The 12,546-nt window shown below is 39.4% G+C and overlaps 1 protein-coding gene across 4 annotated transcripts in view; it reads right to left on the reverse strand.

The window, feature by feature from the left end:
• Positions 1–1,558: 1,558 nt before the first annotated feature.
• Positions 1,559–12,546, reverse strand: part of PTBP1 (polypyrimidine tract binding protein 1) — a 29,988-nt gene continuing 19,000 nt past the window's right edge. For 3 of the 4 annotated variants that reach the window (XM_043976359.1, XM_043976379.1, XM_043976389.1), the window contains 10 exons: positions 11,480–11,650; positions 10,627–10,737; positions 10,336–10,510; positions 9,524–9,601; positions 8,218–8,366; positions 5,960–5,993; positions 5,391–5,483; positions 4,591–4,807; positions 3,548–3,625; positions 1,559–3,132 (listed from right to left, as the gene is read on the reverse strand). In XM_043976359.1, the coding sequence (XP_043832294.1) occupies positions 3,000–3,132; positions 3,548–3,625; positions 4,591–4,807; positions 5,391–5,483; positions 5,960–5,993; positions 8,218–8,366; positions 9,524–9,601; positions 10,336–10,510; positions 10,627–10,737; positions 11,480–11,650 (1,239 nt within the window). In that variant the 3' untranslated portion in view covers positions 1,559–2,999. The remainder of the gene's footprint in view (positions 3,133–3,547; positions 3,626–4,590; positions 4,808–5,390; positions 5,484–5,959; positions 5,994–8,217; positions 8,367–9,523; positions 9,602–10,335; positions 10,511–10,626; positions 10,738–11,479; positions 11,651–12,546) is intronic. The other variant, XM_043976368.1, reaches the window with a different exon arrangement.

A 12,546-nucleotide genomic window follows, 5' to 3' on the forward strand; every position in this document is an offset into this window, starting at 1 on the left:
TTGAACTTAAAACTGTATAATGTCAGAAAACTTTTTTAAATCCACTAAACTAAATGGGAAACAACTGGATTTACTTGAGAGGAAGAACAGTAGCAAACAACAAACAAAAACAAAAACAAAAACAGGCACAATAAAAAGATAGGAAAATCAGAAGCAAAGAACACGGAAGAAATTTATTGAAGCACAAAGTACAGACTGGCCAATAACTGCTTTCTACAATCCCAACAGTAAATAACAGAGCTACAGGAAAGTACAAATTTTGTTATAAAATAGTTTTAATTCAATTCTTTTCGCATTACAAACATTCTCTGAAACAGGCAATGGAATTTGTTTGTGGTCACCCTCCCCCCACTTTCACAATACTGAACCTGGAATAGCTGTTATCAAAATATACAATACATCTGTTCACCATAAAAAAAAAACCTGGGTTTTGCTGCCCCCTCATGTCTTACAACAGGTATAAAAAATTATAAATATGTACACCCTTTGTTACTCACATTCTTTACATGCAAACACAGGGATCCAAAGGACAGCCCCGCAGTCGCCTGGGTGCTGGGCTTGCAACAGATTCACACGGCATCTGGCAAAAAAACCCTGCCTGATTGCTAGCTGAGTTAAGGCCAACTTCCTCACCTGCATTCCAATAAATGGCCTGTAGTCAAGTCCAAGTGGTCTGAGAGCTTGTCCCCAGCTGTGCACTTGTGTTCACATGAAATCACTGGGGGTGGGAGGGAAAGGGCAACACCAAGCGTTCCCTCGTAGGAGTGGAGAAGACTATCCCCCAGCTACTTAGAGGAAAGTGGGGGGTGGGAGATGGGACAAGCAAGAACAAATCAGTTCCCAAAGGGGGACTCAGCTGCTCCGGGGAGAAATCTTTTAGCTAAACCAGCGCAGGGGATTGTAAGGAACAGGTCACAATAAAACATCACTGCTCTTATGGCAAACTTAATATCCCATTCCTTCCTACTAGTAAGATAACTACATTTTATGCCAGCAACCCAAGCCAAACTCTCAGCTATCACATCCTTCCTCCAGCACAGTTCACACCCACATGAGTTCAGGGAGGAACTAAAAAAGGTTAAGACTTCAAACCTTCAGTGCTAGGCCAGAAAAGCATTTTCGGGTTATCATGACTACCAGCACTAAAAGGCAATTTAAAAAAAAAAAAAGAAAAAAAACTTTGGTCCACAATTTTTGCAGAAAAACCCTGAAAAATGTATTAAGAGATCTGTTTTGCAAATAAACAGGCTAAAGATTAAACAAAGATGTAAGGCAACATCGGATTTTGTGAAAAGAGAAGGCAGAATGGCATGGGGAGAAGCGAGGACCATACACTAAGGCCACCTGAACATAGTACAAGTTGGCTCAGCCCACTAGATGTAACTCATCTGCTGCAGAATTTATAGCCGTTTTTCCCTAAGTTCTGAATCTGAGGGGGTGGGTTAAAAAAATTTTTAGCCTGGGTCCATTCATTCAATAATCCAACTCAGAAGCCACTGTTTGCTGCTTTGAACATTTACATCTATTTAAACCCAATTTTCCAATCAATTAGTTTCCCTTTACTGATCATCACAGCCATGACCGCAGCTTGATAAATCAAAACTAAATTCCTGCCCTACAATTTCACTTAATTACCAAAGAATAAAATAAAAGCACAGTATACAAGGGTAATACCACAAGAGTAAATTTAGATTACACTTATACCATTTTTAATCCTCTTCTATAAAAGTTACTTAAACTATCTTTTGCATATAAATGAAAAAAAGATTAGAATATTTGGTCAACTGGAATATTGCTAGGCACAGATGACAGCAACTGCATCAAAAGTATAATACAAAGATTCAAACAAATGCTGAAGACAAGCAACAGGGACGATGGTAGGAACTACTTGGTCTCAATAAAGGTCAAACTGGAGTCATGAATATACTTCAGCTTAACATATCACTAACTTAGGGGCTTTACCCTACAAAAGAAATCCCAAAAATCACTACATGCACCTACAAATTTGGAAAAATTCATGCTGATTCATCTTCAAAAGGGTTCAATCAATGATGAAGTATAATAAGCTTGATCAAGTCATAGGCAGGGACTCAACTGCTGTCAACACAGGAATAAAAATGTATGACAAGGGAAATTGACTTGCTCAGACCTATTTGCTTGGTCAACTGAATGTTTCTAACCAACCCCACTGACTTCTGCTGGAAACAGAATACCGATGGAGACACATTGGAAAGATACATGATATGCAGATTATGAGACAATTCACGGACAGTAGAGACAATGCCCAATATTTTCTTTATCCACTTGGCCAACTTCTCATCTGCTCTGAGCAGAATGAGCTTCTCCTCATCCCCTTCAATGCTCCAAGCTCAAAACCTATTTTTCTGCTGATCTACCATGGTAGTTCCCTGCTTCCCCACTCTCCCAAAAGAAAAAAAAAAGTTTAAGGCACAGGATAGCAGAATCCAGGGTTAGGAGCATGATCCTAAAACCCAGGACTTGGATGGGTCAGGGAACCCATCCTATACTTTGCAAGATCCTGACTCTCAGGCGACAGAGTGATCACACAGTGGTTTGGGGGTCTTTTAAAGGCTTGACTGGGTAAAGAAAATTAAAAGGCATCAATGTGAAACCTGATAAACTTGTTAGGATTCTTTTTAGGGGGTGGGGAGAAAATTCCCAGAGCAGTTTCCAAAAAAGCGTAAACTTAACTTGTGATTTTTCATCATGTAGCTTTTGTACAGTCACCAAGATTGTTATCCCACCACCGCAAGGTTAACAATGTGAATTAGATTTAATTTTTTTAAAAACAGGTAAACTGATTCACTTAAAAAAATAAAATCTCTGGTCTTTTTTAAGGTCACTTCAGCTGCTTTTAAAGTGGCTTTTTAAATCTGGAATGATGGAAGTGATCCCAGGTGCTCAGCCTTTTACAGACCAGGCTGAAACCCTGGGGTTCTCGTCAGTCAGGTTCATTCTGTCTGGTGCCTTCTCAAATTTTAAATGGTAGACTTTGAGAAGGACACACGAAGGTGGTGGTTTTCTCCAAGGTCATGGTTATGAAGGTCAATAAGGGACTGAATGGCCTCTTCCACTGAGCCCATCTGGATCAGAGCCATCTTCCGGTCCTTTCTGCCAAGACAAAAACAAAAAACAGCTATATTGCTGCTATTCTCAAGAACCTGTTTCCTCCTGCATCTAGCACAGTACCTGGGGCAGGTTATCAATTAATAGGAAAGTTTTTGGTGCTTAGTTTGTCATGTTGGTTTTGCTTAGCAAAAATACTATAGTGGCTTGTCATTGGCTTCTCCAGTTAATTTCAGAGATTAGGAAGCTGAGGCAAGCACAAATTAAGTGACTTGCCCCAGGCTACACAGCTAAAAAGTATCAGGCTGGATCTGAAATTGGCCCTCCAGGCTTGGTACTCAATCACTGTACCACCTACCTACCCAAAGAAATGTTGGTTTCCCTATTTGGGGGAAACCCAGTGATTACATTTTTCCTCCCACTATACTAATTTCTAATATGAAATAGTAACTTTACTTACTGGAAGAACTTGAATCCTTTGACCATTCCCCCATTACTTGAGAACAACATCTTAAGGTCTTCTTCAGATATAGAAGGCCTGAAAGTAAAAGTTAGATATTTTACCATCTGATACCTTTAGCTTCATATTCCCGTCCTCTGTCTTGGAAGGAAATGACAAAGACTGAAGAGACAACTAAAGAATCAATCTCCCATTCTTGACAGAGCCAGTTTCACCCCACCCTCACCTCCACCCCCCAAAAAACACTTTGGCTCCTCCTTACAATTTCTACACCTCCATCCCGCCCCGCTTGGGGGGGGGGGGCCGCAATAGATAATGTATTATTTTGCCCAGGACCTGGGATCAATGAGCCCAAACATAACCTCGAAGAGATTAACTGACTTGTCCAAGGTTATGCAGCCAGGAAGCAGAAAGACCAGACGTGGCTCCTTGGCCACTCACTGTCCACTGAGCTATGCTAACCAAGGGAAACAGGAAGACCAAAGAAGCGACACAACCCTTTGATTTGGGTAGGGCTGGGACAGTGGTGGTAGTAAATTTGAGAATCTCACGCTTTGTTCACCTGGTCAGACACAAAGCCTTTCCTGCTGGAAGGTGATTAACATCCCCCACAAAACAGGACTTTAGTAGACTATTAGAAACATGCTAACAACAAAACTTTCTAAAAAGGGCACTTTAAAGTGGTTTGGTAAATTCCACATTGGATGAAATGAAATATCATGCCATGCTCATTTTCTGCCTCAAATACCTGGTTTCCCCCCCAAAAAAACAACTAAGATTGTTGGCGAGTAAAAAATTCCATTTCTGGGATATTTTTACATGGCTTCTCAATGATGCCCTCAAGTTCATAGTTCCTAAAACTACCCTCACCTGCTTTCCTCATAAAAGCTGTTTCTAAATAAAGGGATTATAGTCACCTTTTCATGTCCAGTGTTTAATACTTGCATACATAAATGTTCTGTGAACTATGGTCTATAATTCAACCTTTCCAATGCAAGGTACTGGAATAGATACTAAAGACATTCCAAATGATGCATACTTACGGTATATTAGAAAGGTGCAGGGTAGCAGATGGAGGGAAGATATTTTGAAAGTTTTTGGAGCCTGGTTTCTTGAAACGGTGGAGAGGTGAGTTTCCATAATCTTTAGTCAAGCCTTGGTCTTCTTGTCCTTCACGGGGAAGCTGAACTGTCTGGTGCTTAGAAAGAGTGATTCTGATTGGCTTCCCATGAAGTTTCTGTCCATTTAGATGGCTCATGGCTAAAATGGTGAGAGACAAATAGGCTGTTTATATAGAAATGTTATTCCATACCTCTTGAAGAGAATCGCTAAGCTTGGTCTTTAACAACATTCCTGCTCAAACTTAAGTTCTGGTTGTAATCCTTGTCCAATAAAAACCAAGAAAATTTTACATTTTAACTTTACTATCAATTCTGTGAAAATTGAAGCAGGGGCAGCTAGGTGGCGCAGCGGGATAGAGCACCGACCCTGGATTCAGCAGTACCTGAGTTCAAATCAGGCCTCAGACACTTGACACTAGCTGAGTGACCCTGGGCAAGTCACTTAACCCCAACTGCCTCACTACCCCCCCCCAAAAATTGAAGCAAAATCTAGTTATAGTAACTAGTGCCATGATTTTTTAAAAACCCTTCTATGAGATCTTATAAAAAATACAGGTCTATACTAAGTCACCTTGTCTAAAGCAACCCCCCAGTCTTCCATCCTATAAAATGGGTTTTATATATTTTCACATTTATATATTATAATATATAATTATATATTTATTTACATATTTATATATTTTCTGAAGGTTTTCCAGATTAGGACAATGAATTAGCCTTACCAAGTTGGGCCTGGTTTCCATCTGCCATCTGAACCAAGGCATTCTCTTTCTTATTGAATAAGATCTTCACTCGCTGAACATCTCCATAAACGCCTTCAAAAATTCAGGAAACAAGACAATCCTTAGGTAATTAATAGGCTGGGAAAAACTAATAATTACAACTTCTATGAATTAGCCCAAAAAGGAAAATAAAACCCCCAAAAGATAATCCCATTCACATGATGAATCTCATTTCAATAAACTATTATTTATTCTGCTATTTGAAGAAACCTTTATGTAGCAGAATTATGGAATACTGGATTTTAGTAAATTAAAATGTAAACCTAACTACCAGAGAACTGTCAATCTAGCATGCTACCAATATATTTTCTCTTAAAGACATGCAAAGCAATAAACCATGCATATCTAAGGGATCACAGTAAAATAAATATAAAAGGCAAACTATGATAATACAAAATGAAATTATGCATTCAAAATGGCAAACTGCAAACAACTGGACATTTGAGGCATCAAAAGTAATCTCAAATAAATGAAAACAAAGTAATAAAAAAGTGTGAATAATAACATACCGAAAAGAATAAAGAGGCATTGGGGTGTAACTCTCTTTAGAGAACAGCAGAGCAAGGCAGCGGAGGGACAGGGGAGAAGGTAAGGAATCGAAGGGGAGAGCGGAGGTTGCACAAATCGTCCACCACGAGGAAGGGCAGTCCCCGCAGGAAATGGCGAAATTGGTTGATGGATGATGAAGTTTTCAAGATGGTTAATATTGAAGGGCAGGTTGGTTTCCGAAGAGCAGGGTTTTTTGGAAGGGGAATTTTTATTGTGTGTTTTGTTTTGGTTTTTTTGTTTGTTTCAAGCAACAACAGGAAGCAGAAGTACCGTGCAGTCAGTTGGCAAAGAAATTCCGGATCAAGGGTAGGAAAAAAAAATGGGAAAGGGGAAGGGGAGAAAAGAAAAAAAGTAGCAAAAAACACAGGTCAGTAAATACATAAGGAAATATGTAGTGTTCCATCAGTGATATAGAATACTCTATACAATACTTGTTTACAGAAAGTTATTAGGTTTTTCCTAGTGGAACACATTGATAAAGAGAAGTATCTTTACTTGATATACACAGAGGGCAAGAAACAATATTGGTGCAGAGTGACTTAAAAATGCCAAATTGTTTTCATCGAAAGTGGCCTAAAGCACAATTTCTGCTATAAATCTGTCTTGTGGTTTGAAAGAATAAGTTCTAAAACAGCAGTGCTGTAAGATTTTGTATGCACCAACTGCACAATGGAAGCTGAGAAAAACTGGAGTCAATTAACAAGGAAGCACTAGCTTGCTCTCTTCCCTTTAATTGCCCCAGAGTACATTTTTAAGCAGGTCATTGGATAAGCAAATTCAGTTCCAAGATGATCCTACTAATAGGCCATGTTTGGAGTTATAGGGAAGAGGGAGAGAGATAGGAAAGAAAGAGGTAACCAGCCCCCTTTCTGATACTTCCTCTTAATTTTTCCAGTTTGGGTTCCCAGAAGTTTCACCTACATCTTTAAACTCACTCCACAAAAACATTGTCTCTTACTAACTGGTTACAAAGACAAGTTCTAAAAACATTGATTACACAAGCAATGAATGACAAAGTTTGAGTCTGTTAGTTTATAGCTTCACTACAAGTATCAGTCTTTCTAGCTCAAAGATAAGCTGAATGGATAGTAAAGAACTCATCAAAAATGTAAAAAGGCATGACATAGTCAATGGTTCCTTTGACTAAAAAAGTAGTTGCTCGAAATCTATTAGCAGGAACAATGAATTTCAGTTCTTTTATAAGGAATCCTGGCCTTCCTAATTATTCTAAAATTCTTTCTATTCCATCCCTGTATTATGTACAAATGATGATCATGATCCCAGCTGGAAAGGGATCAACTGAGGGAGGGGAAAGGAAGACATGGGAGGAAGGTGTGTCCTTCAGAGAGCAATTGACCTATCTCATGCCTTATGGAAAACAGTATAAGAGTGTCAGATGAAAAGAATGGTCTGAAATACTGAGTAAATGTTAATCCTGTCAAGAGTTAAATATTTTGAGCAATACTCTCATCCGAGCTCTTTGAGGCAATATTAATCTGACAAAATTAATACATTTGCTTCCATATGCAGTCTATACTTTCAAACATCACCAATTCTAGGTCTCTTCCCCTAGTGCTATCGGAAATTTTTAATATTTCCAATCCAAAGTTTTATTTGGACAGAAAGTCAACAAAGCTTGGTTAGACTGCATCCTTTAGTTTTAATCTCAATTTTGCATTTTAAAGATTGCCTTCAGTGAAAAACAAAAAATATTTCAACTCTGAGTAAAATTAGAGAATCGAAAATGTAAATTTCAAGGTGTTAGGGGGAAAATAAGAAAACTTCAAGCAATCTTCAGAGAGGAAAATAAATGTGAGCAAATGGCCAGAGGGGGAAAAACATGGCAGGAGTACACAAAAGCCAAGCTGGCAAGGTTTAAAGACATTTACAGAGAGTAAAGGGCAGAACAGACTCTCTTCATATTCAATTTCTTTAAAAACAGTACTATAATGAAAAAGGTTTTTTGAGGACCCAACCATCAGCAGATGGAAAATTAAAGCAAATAAGGGTCAGAGTTTCCTTCCTTGGAATCATGAAAATGGATGATCCAGGGTTTTGTGATTTACCCCATTTCTAAGGACCAACCCTACAGGCTTTTCTAGTTTGGCTGCTTCCTTAAAGGCAATGAGATGATTTAAGATAAGGTGAGACATTCTCTGAAAGTTTCCAGAAAGTAAAAGTTGACTGGAATAAAAGGTGATAACAAAGCTCAACTAACCTCTGGGTTCAAGTTGCTAACCAACAAGACAGAATTCCCTGCCCCTGTGAGGCCAGGAATGGCAATTCGTCCGGCTGCAGCGGCAGCAGCAGCAGCTGATGGAATAGCCAGAGGAGCGAGGGCTCCATGAACATTTGGAACGGAGAGTCCTAGAAATTAAAGAGAAGAAACCAATATAAAACCAGCACATAGCCTATAGTTCCCTGGCTGCAGCTGAGGGAAGAAATTTATATCTTCCCAGTGCCATGCAAATGATAATGGTTAAAAGCCCGTTTTCCTATAAAAAACTAATACTGATGCTGTTAAGTAATTTCCATTACTTTAAAACACTTTCAATGATGCTTGCTGTTTTATTTCAGACACAACCTTACTAGCTTCAGAATTCTTAATTTCTACATGCGATCAAACATAACACAAAGCTTTGGGTCCATGAGTGCAAAACAGAAGGAAAAAAAATTACAAGCAGCGTGTCTGTAAAACCATACTGACCAACTGCATGCTGAGTACACCATTCTTCCATGCATATAATCAAAGACATTAACACAGATTATGCAACTGACCCTCTTGGGGCCAAAGGATTCAATTAGTCTTGGTCCACTGTCATGTAAGTAAAACAATCTTCCACTCTTATGGGCAACAGCATGGATAAACCACCCAAAGGGCACCAGAATGATTTCCAAAGACGAATGGGAGAAAGCGTAAGGAATTGCCACACGGAAACAGACTACTTGAATGAAAATGTCTTTAGGTGTGCCCATTGTCATCATGCTTCTTAAAATCTCATGTATGCTGTTTGCTTACCAGGCCATTTATTCAATTTACTATGAATAAACTTCAACCATTCAGTCCAGGCCATCTCCCCTGGAAGCTTGAAAGGGAACCAGAACCACAGAAACTATCAAGTTAACTGGCAATGAGCGGAGGGGGCTCTTGCCAACATGAGACTACGACAAGCATTAGCATCTTCACAGCTCTCCTACTCACTGTCATCATTAAAAAGATACAAGTTAACCTCCAAATATTTTGCTACCACTTCAATTATTACCCTGGTGATGCTAATCAAGGCCTCCCAGGAAGTTGGCTTTCCCTCAGTAACCTGTGCACTCAGGACTGCTTAATTAGGAATAGTTCTAAATGGTTTTATTTTTTAAACTGTCATGGGCATGGTTTTATTATGGTTTTTAGTGTTTTGGTGATGGTTGTGTGGAAAGGAGGGGAAGTTCTTTCGTGTTTTTTATTTTGCTTTTACAGTGAAATGGGCATGCATAATCAAACTACGGGTGAGGATCACAAAATTCATGAATACCTGCAGCTTGAGGAATTGCAAAGGTGGGAGGGAAACCAGCTCCTGCGTATGGAGAGGCAGAGATTATACCAGGTGCACCTAGAAATAAACGAAATACTAATCATCGCACCCACAAACCTCCAGGAGAAAATGTCAGAATGAATCCCAAACAACAAGAGATTGTATTGACTATACACCATGCTTTGCTTTAAAGGGAGAGGCTCAAAATTTAAGAGCACTTTTTATGCTCTCCATACGCTTTCCCCCCAGTGTATTATGTTTAAAATACCAGTGAGTCAAAATTTCTCTAGGATCCTTACACACAGCTAATTGGAAGGGGTTATTATTGTATCCTCAAATGAGAAGGCATTTAAAATCACTAGTCATATTTATGAGACTATCTATCTAGGTCCTGTTTAATTCTCTGCTTTTGTGTAAAAAGTTATGCATTCTTTCCCCCACTAATTAATTCCTCTTGAATTCCTACATAAATGTTAAAAAGTCAGGATGTCATTCATGAAGCACAGAAGCTGTCCTTTCCTGGGCTCAAGGTCTTGGTGTTCATCTTCGGAAAATCCTAATTTTGGTGCCCAAACTGAAATGTGACAGTGGAAGCGTGGCGTTTTTCTGCTTCTAAGTGCTTCACAGGGCTTATTGTTGTACACATTAAACATTCCTTTCAGCTGTGCAGCAGGGAACTTCAGCCAGTGACAGAAATGAGCAAGTTGTCTCTTACTGATACTTAGCACAGAACAGTTATCAGGTTGGCATCAGATCAGAATGTGGCCAACAGGCTAGATCAAGAAGTTGCTAAGGTGAGAAAGAGTCCTTACCAAAGGCTGCGGCCATAGTCTGGTCGAGAGAAGGCTGGCTGTCACCAGAGGGCAGATCTGGGCGGGTATAGTCTCTGCTTTTATCATTGTTGTATTTCACATTGAGGCTGGTGAGTTTAGAGAAGTCAATTCGCAGTGTACAACAGGCATTGTAGATATTCTGCCCATCAAGAGACTAGAGAAAGAAGAATCCAGAGAGATAATTAGCAGACCAGGCCCAACCACAAGGTCAAACCATTTCAAAGGGAGAGGGAAGAAGGCACTACTAAGTAACAGTGGGTACGCACTCACCAATTTAGCATGCTGGGCACTCACAGGGTCAGAATATTGTAACAGAGCCTGGAACTGGTTGTTCTTGGTGAAGGTTATTATTTTCAGTACTGTGCCAAACTTGGAGAAAATCTGTAAAGAAAGTGAACCATGGCAAGTCCCCCAATAGTTCAAAGGCTACCTCAGCATTTGTTATAATACCTAGACATGACCAATTATGACTTGCATTCAAACTAAAAACAAAATTCTAACCTAATCTTAAATTCTTTAAAAGGAAAGTTCTGGAATATCAGTAAATACCCTGGGCAAAAATCTATAATCAAGCTATTAAATTAAAGACTTAAAGGAACTGTGTAAAGTCTTTAATCATCTGCAAGGGTTCCTAACCTTGAGGTGAGAATCTTTAAAATGTTTGATAATACTTTAGTTTCCTTTGTAATCATATATTTTATTTATACTCTATAGGCTGTGCCAGACTGCCAAATGGGTCCACAGTGCCAAAAGACCACGAAAAATCTTCACTTTATGAAGGATTATGAAGCCAGAGTTGGCACCAGTCTTTAAGCTGAGTAATCATACAGCAAGCAAATCCAATTTTTAGATTGACACAATTGGAGGTGGGTTATGAAAGTCTTGAGATGGGTTACTCAAATATTGGTCAAAAAGCAGCAAAGATAGATCCCATCCAAGCTGATAGACACACAACAGCTTACACCTGGGTGTCGTTTGGATGGCCTGACCAAAATGCAATCCTACTTTCCAGGAGAACTGGACCTTGTAAGAAAAGGACCAAGAAGAGAACACTGGGTTCCCCAAGAGCTTTAAACAGGTAAAATATATCTCCAATATGCTATTACCCATAGTTCAATCTCACCTGATGAAGTACATCCAAAGTGACTGGGTAGAAAAGATTTTCTACGATGATCCTCAAAACTGGACTCTGGCCAGCCACTGCCATTCCTGCATCGGCTGCTGCAGCAGAGGCAGAGAGGGCCAAATTTCCTGACTGAACAGAGTTTACAGCTTGAAGTGCTGCCTGGGCACGCTGTGGAAGACATTCCCATCTGGTTAGTACTTTCCTTGTACTAGGTCCAAAACCTACAGGGTATTCATACTATTTCATCATGTGTAGCCAATTCTTCATTTGCATACTGCTACTACAACCACTACCACAAGCTGAACAACACAGCTCCCACTTTTTATTTGACTGGCAGTCCTCAGGGACAAACAGCCCTGGTATAAGCACTTTCTAATACTGTTTTCCAATACAATTTTATTCAAAGCAAAAAATTATCTCCTAAGTCAATAAATATTACATATTATGGTAAGAATACGAAATCAAACCTAGCTTATCTGAGCTTTCAGAATTCTATTTCTAGTAAATACCATCCCCTCCTTCCCCTTCAACCAATACCAATTGGCTTGTCTTTCTAACCAGCATGCCAGAGATTATATTGGAACCTGTAAGAAACAAGCATCCATCCTCATCTTTGCTCATTTTATGCTGCTCAATGAGATAATTCTAGCCCTTTTGCTGCCAACAATCTTATTGCTAACTATTGCTTGAAGTCACCATCTACTTGGGCAAAACCAACACTTAAAACAAAAACAAAATCTTCTGTATTCCCAATTATCTAGATCTACCTTCCTCTACTATATCACTGCCACCTTACCTGTATCAAGGCCCTAGTTAGTATAATCTCCATCCTCTACATTGTTCCACAATCCATCAAAACACCAAGAGAAGCTACCAGAGCAAATTGCAACCACATAACCCCCTTCTCTAAACTCTTCTGCATGGCTTTCAAGGTCTTTCATGATCTGGTCCCATCCAACCTAAGCCTTCTTTGCTTAGTGCAAATATCCCTTTTTCAGAGCTCAAGTCTTCATATCTCCCTCCATTGCCCTACTCCTAGTTCCTATGAGTTAATGGGCTTCACC

This window comes from Dromiciops gliroides, chromosome 1 (genome assembly GCF_019393635.1).
Source record: "Dromiciops gliroides isolate mDroGli1 chromosome 1, mDroGli1.pri, whole genome shotgun sequence".
NCBI lineage: Eukaryota > Metazoa > Chordata > Mammalia > Microbiotheria > Microbiotheriidae > Dromiciops > Dromiciops gliroides.